Raw genomic sequence first — 18,383 nt, forward strand, 5'->3', positions numbered from 1 at the left:
CGTCTTGACCTCCTCGTCTCCATCTGGGTTCCATCTTCGCTAATTTTGTTGCTCATTTCATTTTATATCTCGTTGCACCGTCTGTCCATTGCCTGGTAGGTTCCACTTGCCTCGTGACAAGACATGGCAGGAGTGGTCTTCCAACTACGTGTTTTTTTCAAGCTTAGTATTTTTCTGTATACATTTTTGAGTCAGAGCCCAGGGAAATCAGCCCAACACATCTATCGTGTATCCACTCTCCACGAAGTGCAGTATTTAGAGATTTGTTTTTTTTGGCAGGGGGAGGTAGTTAGAATTATTTATTTAGAGGCGGTGCTGGGGATTGAACCCAGGACCTTGTACATGCTAGGCATACGCCCTACCGCTGAGCTGTACCCCGCCCCCCGCCAGTACTTAGACATCTGGAGTCTTCCCCATGCCCGCTGTGTGTTTGGTGCCTCCCTGTAGCCCTTTTCCAGCCGTCCCTCCCACAGCCTCCAGCGTCATCTCTACAGCAAAGCTTCGAGTGGCCTGTCGGTGCCCACGGATAAAGTCCAGACTCCACAGCGTGGCGAGCTGACGAGTCCTCCCCGACCTGCCCCAGACTCGGGCTCTGGCCTTGTGTTTTGCTGGAGAGATGATGGCCCTTCTGGGAAGGGAGGCGTTGGAGCACATGTGGGGGTTCGAGATGGACTTTTGAAGACCCTCTTTGGAAACCTGAGCGAGAGTCTGGTGGAGATGATTTCATAGGCGCTCGGGGTAGGAAGAGCTAGCTGAGGGTATTAGCAAGTCCGGTCCGTGTGGTCATGTGACCATGGCCCGCAATGCTTTGAGGACTGGGAGTAGAAAAAATAATTTTTTAGGTTAATTCCGTGATGAGGATTGGCAAGACAGGCATGGCAGGAAGGCAGGAAGGCGCTCTGGAAGCCTGGTGAGGATGCTGGTGGAGCCCAGCCCAGTCTGAGCCGGGTGGTCAGTACAGCTCAGGGAGGCATCGCCCTGATGGCCTGGGAGGATGTGGGGGTGGGGCTCGGCACAGCGGCCTCTGGGGCATAAAGCCTGGGAAGCTGTGGTCCAAGGAGTCTGCTTCGGGAATCCAGGATCTTGTGGGTGGCACAGTTCTGGGCGATGTTGGAATCAAAAGGCGCCATCCATGCAGGTGAGCTCCTGAGCTGAGGAGGAACTAGGGTCCAAAAAGGTGAGTTCAGTTCAAAATGCGATTACACGTGAGCGTTGGGAGGGGCGGAAGGGAGTGGTGTGAGAAGAGGCGGAAGCAGAGAAATATCCTGGTTTATTTGGGAAAGGGGACCAGCTACGTGGCTGGCGGTGGGACGAGTACCTGCTTATCCTCCAGGGAAGGAGAGGTGGTGGGGGTGGGGGGAGGAGGAGCCTTCGATGCGCGATTGAAAGTCTGAACAAGGATGATGTCAGGATAGGATGCCCACCCACCGGCCAGGTCAGAAGAAATAGTTTATTTTTTCCCCCGGGCCTCAGTTTTCTTATTTGTAAAACCAAGAGGGTTAGAGCAGCTGATTGTCAGTGACTAAACCTTCAGTTAGAGTGAAAATTTAAGAGAACGTGGAGCGTGTCAAGTGAAGAAGGTGTCAGCAGGTCTCTTCCCGGTGAACAGAGGCCTCCGCAGACCCGGGTGACTGCTGCTGGGGGCAGAGCTGCGCCAGGTGTGGCCCGCGGACCAGATCCCCTGCTCCTCCCAGGAGCTTGTTACGCCGCCCACTCCTGGGCCCTGCCTCAGGCCTGCTGGGTCTGAACCTCCAAGTCATCCTGTAAGACGCTGAGAAGCCCTGCTCCAGGGTTTAGAGCATCACGAGGTCCTTTTTGGTCCTAAAATCCAGCACCCTCAGAGCACTCCTTAAGAAGCCAGAAACCCATAAAGGTTCTGATCTGGGATGTGGTGAGCAAGTCGGAAGTTGTGAAAGGTTAGTTTTGCAAATCAAAGAAGAAGGAAGCATCGGAGAAGCCATGCCACTTGGAAGGCCCTCACCTTGGGTCAGGTGAGGAAGATGGGGCCGTAGAACAGGCAGCCGGCAGTGTGAGTCCAGCATCGGAGCAGAATCTCAGGAAACCAGCCTGGCTGACCCGGGAGGCTGTAAAACAGGTGCCAGAGGTTTACAGGCCAAGAGAGTCCAGCTGTCCTCTGCCACAGCGCCCCAGCTAATAACATCGCTTTCAAATGTTTCTTTTTCTAGATGACAAGTAAACTGAGTCATTCCTGTGGGGCGCGACAGAATTCTGTTACTCTACTTACATTGTTTATCGTAACGACTCAACCCATTCCTGCTGGGTTTCTTAAAGCGGGCTTCTTCTGTCATGCGTAGTAGACAGCCTTTTTTAAAAAAATTGAAGTATATAGTCAGCTACAAAGTGTGAGTTTCTGGTGTTCAGCACAAGGTCCCAGTCACGCATATACATACACATATTCGTTTTCATATTCTTTTTCATGAAAGGTTATTACAAGATATTGAACATAGTTCCCTGTGCTGTACATAATAAATTTATTTATTTTTATATATAGTGGTTAACCTTTGCAAATCTCAAACTCGCAAATTTACCCCTCCCCCACCATCCCCAGTAACCACAGACTGTTTACTAGGTCTGTGAGTCTGTTTCTGCTTTGTGGATGACTTACACTTCCTTAACTATGTATATTTGCACAAAGGACCTGAAAGCAGGAGTGAGGACAGCGGCGACCTGAGGGACGAAGAGGCACCGCGTATGGAAGTGGTCCCCACACACGCCCAGCTCAGAGCTACCCAGCCCCCGCGGGCTTCTCACGCCCCCTGCGGCCCAGGAGGGCCAGTGTCGCTCCATGTTGCTTTCCCTGGGAATGTGGGTTTCAGACCAGCATGTTCACACGTTTATTCTGGAATTCATTCTCTCACTCATCACATTTCTTGAGTGTTTCCCATCTTCCGGTCCCTGTGTCTGGTTCTGGAGAACAAAGAAAGGAACGCTCTGTAGAGTCGTGGTCACAGGTGCTGGTGGGGGTGTGGACAGTTGAACTCAGAGGAACCACATCCACATCAGGGTAGGTGGGCAGGAAATGCTTGAAAGACCACCTCTTTGAAGTCGGAATATATTCTAAGTATGTAACTTTGAGAAATGGAAACTGATCTTTGGGAAAGATTGACTGGGGTTATTTCTGGTCAGTGAGAACATCCACATGTGTGCTCTCCAGGTTCTCTGGGGGCTAGATGAGCCTTTCCTACTTCTTAGCACGAGTTCTGCACTGGGAGGTGTGGCAGTGATTTGTTATCTACTTTGGTTTCTTTATAAGTTTGCATTTTTTTTAATGCAGGGCATGAACATGTTGGCATGTGTTTCTATGTTACCTGCTTAATAGGAACAATCATATTGGGAAAAAAATGTTTGAGGATGTCTTGTGCATGAGGAAGCCCCACTGCCGAAGGTCACGGGCCAAATTACCATGTATCAAAATGCCGTAGGAACTTCTGGACGACAGCGAGGCTTGTACTGTCATTTCCCGTGATGAGTGAGTAGGGAATTATTTGGATGACAGGCTGATTACCTTAGGGATGGAATAATTTCCTAAATTGTCGGCCAGAAGTTGACCTTCTCATTTATTTATTTTTTTTCATTTTCAAAACAATTGGCATCTTGCTGTGTCCCCCCCACTCTGCGGATCCTGTAAATGAGCTGCAAGTGACTGTAATTCTACTTAGGCTGTTAACTTTCATTCCAGTTCACACTGTTGCCTTATTAAGGGCTGCTCCATTGTTCAAAATGGAGCTTGGGCTGTGGGTTTTTTTATCTGTTTTGCACCACGAGCTTTGAGTTTCTTGGAATCTTTTTTTCTTTTCCCCAATGTAGTCTGACCTTGAAAGGTCACTGTCTTTTGGAAGGGAAGAGACCATGATCTCACCCATTGGAATCATTTGTAATCATTTTTGTTTTAAGGAACCACAAACTTGCCTGCGAGCTGTGTGTACAGCTTAGACCCTATCAGTTGAAATTGCCATGCTTTTTAGAATTATTGGGGTAGGGTGGGGAGGGATAAATTGGGAGTTTGGAATTAGCAGATACTACTATATATAAAATAGATAAACAACAAGGCCCTACCGTACAGCACAGGGAACTATATTCAGTATCTTGTAATAGCCTATGATGAATAAGAATATGAAAAGGAATATATATGTATAACTGAATCACTATGCTATGCACCAGAAAATAACATTTTTAAAAATTGAACTACAGTCAGTTACAACGTGTCAGTCTCTGGTGTACAGCACAAGGTCCCAGTCATGCAAATACATACATATATTCGTTTTCATATTCTTTTTCATGAAAGGTTATTATAAGATATTGAATGTATTTCCCTGTACTATACAGAAGAAATTTGGCTTTTTGAAATCTATTTTTATATATACTGGCTAACATTTGCAAATCTCAACTCCCAAATTTATTCCTTCCCACTCACTTTCCCCAGTAACCATAAAATTGTTTACTCTATCTGTGAGTCTTTTTCTGTTTTGTAGATGAGTTCATTAGTGTCCTCTTTTTTCTCTTTTTTTAAGATTCCACGTATGAGTGCTATCATATGGTATTTTTCTTTCTCTTTCTGGCTTACTTCACTTAGAATGACAATGTCCAGGTCCATCCATGTTGCTGCAAATGGCATTATTTTATTCTTTTTATGGCTGAGTAGTATTCCATTGTTTAAATATAATACAGCTTCCTTATCCAGTTATCTGTTGATGGACTTTTAGGTTGTTTCCACGTCTTGGCTACTGTATATAGTGCTGCTATGAACATTGGAGTGCTTGTATGTTTTTGAATTAGAGTTTCCTCCAGATGTATGCCCAGGAGTGGGATTGCTGGATCATATGGTAAGTTTATTTTTAGTTTTTTGAGGAATCTCCATACTGTTTTCCATGATGGCTACACCAAAGTACATTCCCACCAACAGTCTAGGAGGGTCCCCTTTTCTCCACACCCTCTCCAGCATTTATCATTTGTGGACTTTTGAATGATGGCATTCTGATTGGTGTGAGGTGATACCTTGTAGTTTTGACTGGCATTTCTCTGATAATTAGTCATATTGAGCATTTTTTCATGTGCATGTCTTCATTGAAGAATTGCTTCTTTAGGTCTTCTGCCCATTTTTGGATTGGGTTGTTTGTTTTTTTCTTACTAGGTTGTATGAGCTATTTATACATTCTGGAGATTAAGCCCTTGTCAATCTCATCATTTGCAAATACTTTCTCCCATTCTGTAGGTTGTCTTTTTGTTTTGCGTATGGTTTCCTTTGCTGTGCAAAAGCTTATAAGTTTAATTAGGTCCCACTTGTTAATTTTTACTTCTTTTCTACTGCCTGGATAGCCTGCCCTAGGAGAACATTGCTGAGATTTATGTCAGAGAATGTTTTGCCTATGTCCCAAAATGAACACCCAACTATACATCATTAAAGAAACAATGCTCACACAGGAAGGACAATTAGATACGTCACATAGAAAAATATCCAAGCCGATGACTTTACATACAGAGAGAAGCTGCAGAGAAGCTATCCAAGTGGCTCTTTTCAACTCATCCATTTTCAAAATGTTCCCTCTCAACTCCAGCAGAACAGAAGGCACCTGTCCTTGGGCTTTTGTTCAAAATAATGCTTGGGCCCAAGGGACTGATTTGTGACATAAGAGGTCTTTAGATGAGCAGAGGCCCAGAAAATGTCCTGAGCCCCATCACTGGAGTGAATTCTCCCCCAAGCTGAAGGGAGAAAGAGAAGAAAGAGAAGAGAGGAAAAAGCTACTTTCCCCCACGTAGTGCCCAGTGCAGCATAAATAAAGCAGCAAGCTTCTTTAAGTCTCCCTTAAGATAATGGAACAACAGCTGAGGTTAGGTTATTATCACAGAGCTCAGAGATGGACAGGACTTAGTGTTGCTTTTAAAAGAATTAAATTGCAGGCTGCAGATGTAAGTATAGTTTGCTGTTAAAACTTTGCACGTACCTGAGCGTTGCCCACGAGCAGTCTTGCTGGCTGACACGGCTGAAGGATGGGATAATGGAACTTTTAATAGCTGTGTTGCTCAATCCTTTCCAGCCTGGCTGGTAGTGACTGAAAGCGGTTTGGTCCCCCAGATAGGAAATTGATCGCCTGCCATGTGAGTACCTTCTTCTCCCCCCAGCTTCCTTCCCAGCTGTCTGTCCTTAACTGTGGGTCATGTGCCCCTTAGGAAACACAGATTTGGGTGATGTGGCAATCAACGTGTTAAGGACAGATGTTTCTGTTTGCTTTGTTTTTCTCCATTTTCCTGCCTTGGACTTTGAACGGCTCTTCTGACTGCTTTTGGGTCTGACATGGACGGCCCTCCGTGGACCCGGGGAAGCTGGAGGCACGATGTCCTCTTTTTGTCATCTTCTTTCTTAAGACTTATGAGGGCCCTGCTGTCATTTCCTTGTGTTGGGCTCTGGCCTTGACTCAGGAAATGCCTCCTCAGTGGACAGCCTCGCCATGTGCAGCGTGACTGCGTTTCAGGTCGGGTGGATGTCGCCTCCCTGGGAAATCGACCTGGAGGGAAAGCCCCTCTTGCAGCGAAGGCGCACCCCTCGGGCATGACAGGGGGTTTCTGCGCTGCTGCAGAGTGGCCCCGACCCACCCTCCTGCCAAGGTCCCACCCCAGAGCCCTCAGGGGTGCAGTTCACGGGGCCGCCTTCCACCATCGGCCACCCTAGAGGGGTCCTTGATTTTCAACCTACCTGCTGATAAGACGGAAAATAGATCCAAACCCCTGGTTGGGAAAGATGAGACGAAGACAAATGATGTGTTAAGACCAAAACACATATTTATAAAATCTTGATGAGGGAAATTGGTAGGCGCTGCAGTTTTTCAACCATTACTCACATCATTAGTGGCAATTAAGCTTTTCAACATTCAGAGCCCACGGAGTTCAATCGATCGCTATGTAAGCACAGTGTGTGGCGGGTGGAGGGGAGGGCTCGGAGGACAGGACCTGGAGACAAAAGTTAACTTTGTTGATCAGAAGTTGCCCGCAAGTCCACTGCAGAAAATCGTTACCAGTGTTGGCAGCGGCCACTTTAAAACAGAGTAAGCCACTTAACGCTCTTTGCATGATTTATGGGATAAAAACTATTTCTTCGCCCTCCCAGATCTTTAAATTACCATCTTTATCAGAGCATGGAGTCCCTACTCAGGTTCCAGCGCATTAAATTGCCACAGGACAGCACTGTTTTTTGTGTTACTGCCCTCTTTGTCACTTTCATCCTAGGTTTTCGTCCAAAGCACACAAACTTTGTGTATTTTATTTTTGTTTTCTCTACCTGCCCTGGACATAGGTAACATTTTGAAAATTTTTATTATTCATAATTTAAGTAGAAAACCCACCCCAAATGATCATTTATAAGACTATATAATGCATGTGTGTATGTGAGTACATACAAGTGCACACACACATATGCATAGTGCTCTTTTTCTTATCTGTGTGAAGAAAAATTAAAGTATTTAAAAATTATTGAATGTTTTCTGTAAATGTTAATAAAATGAATGAGTTTTATTTTGTAAGACACATCTGCTTTTTACATGAAGCTCTGAAAGTCTGATAATATCACCCAGTTCTAATTAGAACCAAAACTTTGTACAGTGTATATTTGTTCTTTCTTTAGTCCATTAACAGTTTTGGTTTTGTTTTGTCTTTTGTATTATCTATTTCGGAAAAATAAGAATGACTTCACTTGAGGGAGAAAAGTGCTTAATGACTTAATTTAGTGAAACACTCTATGGAAGGTATTTTCCAGTATTTTGTCCTCCACTAGTAAGGATGCCAATGGTGGGCACCTTTCCCAAGCTTTGTATGATTTTTATACACTATAAATAGTATCTCTCTATAATCATGGCACAGACTAGTACTTTGCCATTCATTTACAAAGGCAACCTGCGTAGTTTTCCCTTGTGATTTTTTTTTTTAATTTACTTTAAAAAAAATTGGGGGGGGTCATTAGGTTTACTTATCTATTTATTTTAATGGAGGTGCTGGGGATTGAACCCAGGACCTCACAGATGCAAGGCCGGCGCCCTGCCGCTGAGCCGTGCCCACCCCCCGACTTTTGCTTTTAAACATAAGCCATGAAAGGAGTCACGTACCATGGTTCTCTGGGGTCCTGCGAAAGAGATCACTACGTATTTATTTCTGTTTTACAACCGCTATCATTATTATGGCCTTGGCCATCTTGGCAATTTTTTTTACTTGAAAGCTCATTGCTCATCACCAACTTCATCCAAAACAAGGCCAGGGTTATTTACACTCTGTACTCTTAGAACAAAGCCAGCACCTTGTCATCCCGTGACTCCCAGGACCATTACAGTCCAGCGTCACCTGTGTGCTTCCCTGTAGAGGGGGCGCCTTGTTGCCGTCTTGCCCTTCTCTCTGGGGTTGCAAATGAGCTCTTTCTTCATCTCCACCTTTGTGTGATTCTGGACTCTGGACACTCTGTCTCTGCTGCGGGGATGGAGACCACAAAACCACAGCGCCTGAAGCTCGGGGTCATTGGCTGTACCGCTGTTCCCACAATTTACATTTTGAGGAGATCTTCACTGAAGTCATGCATCAGGTTATTTTGATTCAGGCCAAGTAGAAAACTTGCCAGAACAACCTTCTTTAGTGGTTGCTCTGGGCCCGTCGTGAACACACTCTTCCTCGAAAACTGGCCCAGTTTCATCACAAAGACGAGAGTGCCTCTAACACCCTGCCCATTCGCCTGCTCTGCAGAGAGAACGAGGAAGTTCCAGTAGTGAGGCTGAGGCCTGTACTTAATCAGAGTGAGCGAACAGAGCGAAGTGTGGCAGTTTGCCGAGGTCCAAACCCATTTAAGTTTCCAGATCCCATCTGATGATAATTTCATTACTGGAGTTCACCCAGAGCCAGCTCGCACTGCTGAGAAGGTGAACAGTGTCAGAAAACACACCATTGTGGAAACAAAGTCCCCTCAACTCCCCCCACCACCACCACCCGCCATCAGAGTCAAATTTTCAGGCCTCTGGGAGCAACATGTTAAAAATACAGCTGCAATTTCTACCAGACCTTGCATTTCCTTTTCCGTGCTCCACCAGCAGCGTGTCACAGAGCAGCACGAGTGTAAAAGCTGGGTGTTACGTCCTACAGCTGAATGCCATCTCTTTCAAGACCTTGGCAGGTAGCTGTCGCTTAGCCCGGATGGGAAGGAAAGGAAAATGGGGTGCTTTATGAAGGTGTGTGCCCTCACTTTGCCTTCCCTGGCCAGGGTCTCCTCGCAGGTTTCCTGGGCTCACCGTGAACAATAGACCAGTCCCGCGCTCCCCTGGGCCGGCGTCCCCGAGAGGGATGGAAGGAACTGTCTCCTGTCACCTGAGGAGCACTGGCCTCCTGCTTTGTTTGCATAAGTGTTCGGCAAAGTCTTTTCTTCGCTGAAGCCACCGCTGACAGGCTGTTTGAGCGGCACTGCGGAGTGGGTCTCTGAACACACATCTGTTCTGATGCGTGTGGTTATAAACACGCGCTAGTAGAGACCGGGGTGTTGTAAAGCCTAATCGCTTCTCGCGGAATTTTTGTATTGGGATATTTTTAATACGCTCGCCGGCGATGCCCACATGCTCTGAAATTTTGTCCTGTCTGTTGCTTTACTGTTGTCTACCAGCCAGTGAGACACGGCTGGCCAGGCCACTTTCAGGGCGACAGAAGTTGCTGTCTTTCTCTTCACACAAAGTCCCACCAGCGGGGCTGCTCTTAAGTACCAAGCACACGTGTTCCCCGGCGATGCCCCAGACAGATGCAGAGGCTCGTATTATTTTAGAAAAGTATTATCAGGTCCAAGTCCACCGTTGGCTGTAAGAGACGCGGGGGGGTGGGGGGTGCAGCTCAGGGGTAGAGCAGGTGCTCAGCATGCGCGAGGTCCTGGGTTGAGTCCCCAGGACCTCCATTAAAAAAATTAAAAATTTATTTTAAAAAATCAATAATTTGTTAATAACAGACATTCTTTTCTCAGAAAATGCCTATTGCACAACACAAAGCGGGCCGAGCTCGACAAGCACCAGAAAGGGTTACTTAGGGGCGCATGCCACTGATGCTAGGTGAACCGCTGTGGGGTGTTCTGTAAAATTAGAGGTATCGGTGTCTATTTTGAGCAGAGCCACTTTCGTTTCAAAAGGCCAGCTCTCAGAGGCGAGCTTAAAGCCATCAGTGAGAGACTAGAGCGTCCGCAGGGCACAGCCCGGCCGCACAGCGGGTCTCTGGCTGCGGTCGGCAGAGGGCCGGCTGCCCCAGGTACTCAGCCAGGAGGAGTGAGTTTCTCTGCAGCATGTAATTAACCCAGGTAAAAATGCCACTTCCTGGTAACTCAGGCAGAAGGCACTAGCTCACAGCCCAGTGCAGAATCCGTGGACGCGCAGGTTTATTCTTTGGATCAGCGTTTCCGTTCGTGTGTGGCCGCCATCCGTGGACCGGAGGACCCGTGTGCATGCCGAACGGGGCCTGGCTTCAACTAATCTTAGTTCATAATGTAACTGTCATTCTTTCCTAAGAGACAAATCAGCGACCTTGTATCCTGCTGCTAGGCTAGAACACGGAACAGCCGCGGACTCCCCAGCACGGCCAGCTTGCGCCTGCACCCGCGGACTGTCCCGCTTGCATGAATTGTCGCGAACTTTTCTATCTTTTGGCATCTACGTCTAGCCTTCTGAGCAGCCGTACTCTCTTCCAGCTGAGTCTAGCGTCAGTATTTACCAAACCTCACTAAGGAAACTGGAAAGGTGACCTCTGCGCTGTAAACCATCCTGAAGCCGTAATCAGAATTTAAGATGACGGGGTTTGTGGGGTTCACAAGGCCAGTTAGACGCCTCTTGAGAAAACTGCACGTGCTTTTTCAGAATTTGCAAGATGTCTCTGGGCCGGTCCCGCGCTCCAGCCCGCCCCTGCTGACTGTGCTCTCCCCCCGCAGCCCAGCCCCCGGCCGGCGGCGCAGAGCGGCAGGCACTCGGTGTCCGTGGAGGTGCAGATGCAGCGCCAGCGGCAGGAGGAGCGTGACAGCTTCCAGCAGGCCCAGCGTCAGTACAGCTCGCTGCCCCGGTACGCCCCCCACCCCCACCGCCCGGAAGCCCCTCTGTGCCGCCCGCCGGCCTCCCAGCCCGGGGGCCAGGACAGGCCCTGCGCGGCGTGGCCACGTGGCTCAGGATGGGAGGGCGGTGTTCGCGGAGATGCCAGCGTTGCCCGACCCCCCAACCCCCCCACTTCCTCTTCCACCCCGCCCCCACTCTCCCCCCCAATCCCCAGCCCACGCCTGCCCACGCCCCCCACCCCCACCCCCTCCCAGCTCCCTCCCCAGATGTGATGCCACCTGACACCTGAAGGCTGGGCTTAGGGGTCAGACCTGGTTCTGGTGTGGGCTTGGCTCCTTCCCCTGTGGCCAAGGGCCGGACAGACTCCTCATCAGGAAAATGGAAAGCCAGCTTCCCAGCTGCCCAGCTCCGGGGTAACTGTGGGTCTAGAACTCTCTAAAAGGTAAATGCACCACATCTGGGCAGGGCCAGTGGTCCTGAGCCTCCCACTCCTGCCGCCCTCCCGTCCCTGTTTTTGCTCAGAGTCCTGGGATGCGGCCTCACTAGCTGACGGCCAAGCCAGAAGGGCTTCCATGCTGGGCTCTCCACAGGGAGGCACCTCTGCTCCTGCATCCTCTGCCAGAGGCCTGGAAAGCCCTCTGGTACCTGGACCCGAACTCAGTGAAATAACAGCTGTTTTCCGCCTAAGTATTTCCTCCGCACACGGTACACAAGGACGGTGTGGAAGAGCATTCAGCTTCCCAAACGTCCCCAAACAAGCCTCTCCTAGAATCACAATTCCTATCAGCATTTGTTCTATTTCAAAACCAGGGGCAGAAACCAACTGGGCAGAAACAGTCCACTTACCGTGTTTACATCACGTAGATCATCTGGGGCAAATGCTTACCTGAATACCTGACTGAGATAAAAGTGATCTTGATTCAATTTCTGGTAACGGGGAGTCCCTTTAAATGCGGGATCATTACTCCGTCAACCCTGAGGGACAGACCACGCCGACCAGGGTCGGCCCTATCCTCGGGGGTGTAGATGAAGGTCTTACCGGGGGCCTCCCCCGCCCGCGGTGACAGCGCCGTTCTCAGCTGTTCTTTCTCAGTCCGTAAAGCTGTGTCTCCTCTGAGCACTGGAGCATTCTTTCCTTTAAATAGAAGAATAAGTTATTTAGCCCAGTCTAGGGAAGACTCACAGAAGTGTAGGTCTGGACAGGACTTCGGAGACGTCTGAGGGACACTGAGGCACTTCCCTGAGGTCACACACTAGCACAGAATGCCGCCAGCCTGCCCGCACCCTCAACCACTGCTCTTCAAGGCTCACTGCTCCCAAGGGCTTTGTGCCCGAGTGTGGCACACGAACAGGTGGAGACGTTGGGTCCACTATGCTCTCCTGCCCTTCGTGCTGTGTGGGGGGAGGGGTAGAGGAGGATGAAGAGGGAGGAGGGAAAGGAAGAGAAGGTGGAGGAGGAGGAGGAGGGAAGAGGACAAGGAAAGAGGAAGAGGTAGAGGAGTGGAGAGGGAGGAGGAGGAAGAGGGAGGAGGTAGGGAAGGGGGAGGGAAGAGGAAAAGGAGGAGGGGGAGGAGAGAGGATGGAGGAGGAAGAGGAGGTGCAGGGAGGGGAATGGGAGGAGGAGGGCGGGGAAGAGGACGTGGAGGGGGAGGTGGGAGGAGGAAAGGGACCAGAGGGAGGAGGAGTGGCCACCCTAAGCATCACCTGTGCATCAAATGCGCGACACTGGGTACTTCTGTGGGAGACCAGTGGAAGACCCCTCTGCCCAGCCCATTGGCTTGGTTCATCCATCCAGGGGTGTGGATGAACCGACACACGTGGCGGCCCTCGTGCCACCGCCAGGCAGGGGTGGCAGCACATCACGGCCCACGGGAGCGGAGATGTCTGGATGGGGCTGCGACCTCTTGTTGGCCAGTATCTGGCTCCCTGCGTTCAGGCTGTGTTGAGAGTACCTGTGAGAAGTGGCGAGGGCTGGCCGAGCTCTTCGTGTGGGAGGAGATGGCGGGGGCGGGGGTGGAGGGGCCACCCCCGAGGTCTGCGGACAAGACGGAGGCAGGGCTTCCCCGGGGTTTCTCCTGCTCCCCCCTACAGTGGGCCAGGGGCTCCATGCTGCGGGTGAGCCTCCTTCCCCTCTGGTCAGCGCTAGCTCCCTCACGGCTCGCCAGTTCATTCCGGGTGGACGGAAGAGGGGAAACCCTGAAAGAGCTGTGTGAGTTGAGGGAAGCGGGGCCGGCCAGCCTCTACATCACATTCACCTCTCAGAGAGGGCAGGTGACCTTACCTGCGGGGCTTGATCACACGTCACTTCTGGCCTGCCCTCCGCATCTGCACAGCCAGCTGCAGGCCACGGACTGAAGAATGCCTGTGTCCAAGCGGACCCATGCGGCTCAGCCTCGTGCATTTCCGGGGTCACCTGTGACTCCTCAACCCGCGTCTCTGAGTGGGGACGGTCAGGGGCTGCGCACCCAGGGGGCTCCTTGCGGAGCCAGGAGCTGGAGTCAGAGGAGGGCCATGAGGACCCGCATGCGTGGTAGTCCGCGCCGAGCTTCTGCCACGTGAGAGCCTTCAGAAACATTTGCCCTCAGCTCTTTAGATGTGGACAATTAGTGGAGTTTTGTCCAAAGAAGTTGCTGTGGCATTTGATGCCAGAAAGATCTCACACACACACACAAAGCTCGGCTGCAAAGCAGAGCATCAGACAAACGGTCAGGACTCTGTATGAGGCGCGCTGGACAAGGTGGTTTGAATTAGGGTGCGTAGCCGCGCTGGGCAGGGGCTGGGGGCAGTGAATTCTCGCCCTGATTAAGGAGATGTACAGGCAGAACTCATTTCATTTTGAAATGTCGGTGAGAAACATGAGATCACCACATAGTTCTCAGTCAGATGAGGATTTTTTTTTTTAATTCCTAAATTATTTTTTTTTTCTTTTAAATCCATTTTTAATTCCTAGCTCAGTTCCTTCATAGCCAGGAGGCAGCTCTGAATGTGAGTGAAGCGCGCCCCACCATGAGGGTGGGCTTCAGGCAGGGCCACTAAGGGGGCAGTCATTGCCAAACCAGGCTGTGTGCTTTGCAGGGACTCAGAACTCTCCGGTGAGCTCGCTGCAGGGCCAGACAAGCCTGGGTGACGGCTGTAAAGACAGTCACGGAGAGGAGTGAAGCCTCGTCGCCGCCATGCTGCCCCGTGGCCCCCGCGTGGTCGTGGGACCGTGGGAAGCTCACTTCTCGGTCACCGAGGGAGGGTTCCCCTGTCACTCCTGCGCCTCTCTCTGCTCCTTGAACTCTGCTGATCCTTCTGACTGAGGATGGAAAGCTAACGTTTCAATTTTTTTCCATTGGCTAGAAGGACACTCCCTCTCCTTCCAAACCCAGAGCCTGATTGTTGGAGGCAAAGTTAAAGTCACCCATTAGTTACCCCTGTACTAGGGGGCACTTTCCCGAGCACTTTACAGGTGTTACTTAATTCCTTTCTCCCCGTAACCCACCGAGGTTACAGACTCTGCCTGTTTCCCAGAGGAGGCACCTCGAGCCCCGGGAGGACGACCTCTGGGCTGGCGTGGCCGGCGGGCGCGGGGTCGGAGCAGTGTCCGCGGGCCGCCAGCCCCGCGCCCCAAGCCCGCGCTGCTAGCCTTCCGGCAGGGGGACGCGTAGCCGTGTGCTGCTTCCGCGCGCGCCTCTACCGCCTGCCCACTTCTTGTTCTCTTCCTTAATCAAGGGCTTGCTGAGACGCTGGCTTCCTTTCTGAGGAGATATATACACTTTCCCCACACGTCTTACTTTGAACCTCAGGGGCGGGGTGGGGGGGTCTGTCTCTCCTTCTCTCTAAACTGCCTCATTTGAAGAAAATTTTACCTACAAGAAATTCTTTCATAATTCCCATCCTGAGCAAACCTTTAGTGAATTCTCAGTGTGTTTGACTACAAAAAAGACTGTCTTCCTGGACCGACTCAAAATGCATCTTCTGGTGCAGAACCTCGTGGGGATGGAGGTAGGGATGGAGAAGGCCAGCGGACCTCTGTCGTCCAAGGATGTAAAGCCTGTCTCTTGTTATCCTTAAATTGATAGCTAACCCAGGAGGGAATCCCACTCTGTTGCTGTAACATCAGTAACATGTTTGTTGCTTAAAAGTTTCATGATTCACGTGGAATCCCTTGGCTCCATGCGGGAACCTTCCATCAGTCATGGCTCGAGGCAGAGTAATTTATGACTTTTTAAGTGAAGATAATCAGCGCGTTTTGCAAATAAAGCCTTCACCAAACCTAAGGGTTCTTGCTCGGGCTGATCGTACCAGGGGTCTGATTCCTAAAAGGGAACAGAGATCCTGTAGACACTTCAGTTAATCAGTCATACCCAGGAGTGATACTAGCCATTAGTTATCTTCCTTATTGAAAATACTCTTGACTACATCGTAGGCCATATGGAAAATGGGCAGACTTCATCCTAAACCACGTTCATGCCTCTTCTGAATGTTCAAAAAATGCAAATTGCTTCATTCCTGTGGGAGACCCAGTGCTTCACGGACCTTATTTTCTGTCTGCCAGAGTCTTTCTGTCGTGTTGTGTGTGATGTGAAAGGCTGAGCAATGCCTACTGTCACCGAATGATTTTCTTATTGATAAATGGAGCAATATATTTTGTTTTTATTACTCTGTTCTCGTTCGCGCTCTTCCATTCTCAAGGCAAAAAAATTAGGGCATGTCTTCCTTTCTGTCCCAGAATTGTTTTACTTTATCATAGCCAATCTTATTGTAAATTCATAAAAGCATCTAGAGACTTGATAGTAAATTAAAGATGTTTGAAAACAATAATGTTTCCCGAAAATGATGTGCAACTTTATTGCCGAAGCGCTAAGAATTCGAAATTTCTATAGGACTCTGATTTATTTCCCCATCCTAGGATGACAGAAAGTGAGCTAAGTTCTCCTGGCCTTTGGTGATGATACCATGGGCAGGAAAATAGTGCTCACTCCACACACGTCCAGGGTCCGCAGTCCTGATGGGCATGTAGTCTGAAGTGTGTCAGTTGCTGACATGTACAACTTGAAAGCCGGAGCTCTAAGGGGCTGCCTGTTGCATTTTTAATCACGAAGGCACGTAGACTTAAATCTTTCATAACTGAACTCATGCTGTGATCCGTAGCAGGGACTGTTAGCCACCATCTCTGGCAATATGGTGGCAATGGTGTGAAATATTCGTTTGGCTTGTTGTTTAGAATTGACTTGTAATGTTCTAAAGCGAGCAGTTACTGCTGTCGAAGCTACCAGATCTCTCACCCTCTGATACAGCATCTTGCCAATGAGTCTAAACTGCAGGAGCGATCGTTACCCTGAGCAGCCCCCAGGGTAGCTGCTGCATGTTACTCTCCCCCGGTCAGCGTTGCTGGTGAGCTGGTCTCAGACTTGAGCTGCCTGAGGACACTAGCGTTTGACCCCTGCAGCCCCATCCCTGTGTCTGGCATGTGACTGGGATGCAGTGCCGTGTGCTGGGCTAGGACGCGCCACTCGGGCTCACCCGCCCCCTCGCGCCTTTCCCCCCATCTCCCCCCACCCCCAGCCCCGCACTGACCTCTGGGCTTTGCTTTCCAGGCAGAGCAGGAAGAACGCCAGCTCCGTCTCCCAGGATTCTTGGGAGCAGAACTACTCCCCTGGGGAAGGCTTCCAGAGTGCCAAGGAGAACCCCCGGTACTCCAGCTACCAGGGCTCCCGCAACGGCTACCTGGGCGGCCACGGCTTCAACGCCAGGGTGATGCTGGAGACCCAGGAGCTCCTGCGCCAGGAGCAGCGGCGCAAGGAGCAGCAGGTGAAGAAGCAGCCCCCTCCCGAGGGGCTCGGCAGCTATGACTCGTATAAGAAAGCCCAGGACCCCAGTCACGTCCCCCCCAAGGGGCCCTTCCGGCAGGACGTGCCGCCCTCCCCGTCACAAGTCGCCAGGCTGAACAGACTCCAGACTCCCGAGAAGGGGCGGCCCTTCTATTCCTGAGCCAGAGGAGAGCGGATGCTGCGTGTCATGCAATAAAGGACATTTTCCTACGGAGACTTGTCCTGGGGGAGTTTTTTTAAAACCTCGGTGGTACTACGGAATATTTCTCTTGTTGGTATCAGTGCCTTTAAGCAGCGTGGGCAATTCAATGGAAGGCCTTAATGTCTTTGCCACTCTGTCTCAAGTGTCTACGTCATGGAAGGATTTCCCGCCATCTGACAATCACCTGTTCGAGGCATTTATATGCTCTGCATCTCTTGGGTACCCAGGATCCTGGCCCAGCCCATGAGATGTCTAGGGCTTTGGGTACCTCCCTGTACAACTCGTGGTGACAGGTAACCCTGAAGCCGAGGGTGATGCTGTTCCCTTTTTCCCCGTTAAGTTCCTAGGATGAGGTGACGTCTCTGTCTCTGGTGGATGACAGTGGGTGGCATTCACCAGACACTGGGGCTCCACGGTACTTCCTGGCACAGTGTTTATAATCCTTTGTACCAGTGTGGTTTCCCTTTTCTTTTTCAGCTCCTTGTAACAGGAAAGGTCCTTCATCTAAAAGAAACGAAGCCATATTCCAACACTGTCTGGTTATCAGGGGGGTCCTTTTGTAACTGCCTTATAACTCAGTGTTACCAATAAAGTGACCATTCTGTCTGTGTTTATAAACACCCTTGCTCAGTCCTGTTCCTCACACACGTGTTGAGTTCCCCACAGCTCTGCGTGGGGAACGTGGGAGGCGGGTGTGAGCCCTGGGAGGGAAGGGCCACCTGCCCGTGGGCCATGTGCGTCACGCCGTGGGGGGTGGTAGTAAGGACAGGAGTCTCCCAGGCTGAGCATCTGGCCCAGCACACCCAGTGTGTGTTTGACAAGTCAGCAGGAGGCGCACAGCACAGGACAGGGACAGATACTCCTTTTGGGATTCCAGAAACGCACATGCTTTCTCTGGTTTTTAAAGTCGGTTGGAATTGATGTTTGTCTATTCAGCCACCTGCTGTATCTCTGCCTGGTGATGCCATCCATGCTTCTAAATAATTCTTCCAGGAAACAGAAAAGAGAAATAAGAGGAAAGCCATTCCACCCCCCACAGAACATTCTGGTGTCCTCAGACAGTGGTAGCAAAAGATTGCCCTCCTGTCGACACGTTAACGGGCGTACGGGTCAGGAGGAGCCGGGTTGCCAAGGGTTCCCATGTTCTCATCTGCTGTCTGAACATCACATTGTACACCCTGGCTGGACTGCTCAAGTGCCTGCCCATCCCGATGTGAAAAAAGCTTGAGATGAAAGCTCAGCATCCTGTGAACAAAAAAGAGAAGGAAAAAGAAGAGACGTGTACTGATACGCCTAATTTTTTTT

At 50.2% G+C, this 18,383-nt stretch overlaps 1 protein-coding gene across 15 annotated transcripts in view; it reads left to right on the plus strand.

Annotated features, from left to right (window-relative positions):
• Window positions 1–17,699, plus strand: part of LOC102507360 (partitioning defective 3 homolog) — a 456,005-nt gene extending 438,306 nt beyond the window's left edge. For 9 of the 15 annotated variants that reach the window (XM_032474041.1, XM_032474036.1, XM_032474033.1 and 6 more), the window contains 2 exons: window positions 10,943–11,070; window positions 16,643–17,036. In XM_032474041.1, coding sequence (XP_032329932.1) covers window positions 10,943–11,070; window positions 16,643–17,036 — 522 coding nt within the window. Of the gene's footprint in view, window positions 1–10,942; window positions 11,071–16,642 lie in introns of all 15 variants that reach the window. The other 6 variants (XM_032474032.1, XM_032474034.1, XM_032474043.1 and 3 more) reach the window with 3 other exon arrangements.
• The last annotated feature ends 684 nt before the right edge of the window (window positions 17,700–18,383 follow it).

The sequence above is a fragment of the Camelus ferus genome, chromosome 35 (assembly GCF_009834535.1).
Source record: "Camelus ferus isolate YT-003-E chromosome 35, BCGSAC_Cfer_1.0, whole genome shotgun sequence".
NCBI lineage: Eukaryota > Metazoa > Chordata > Mammalia > Artiodactyla > Camelidae > Camelus > Camelus ferus.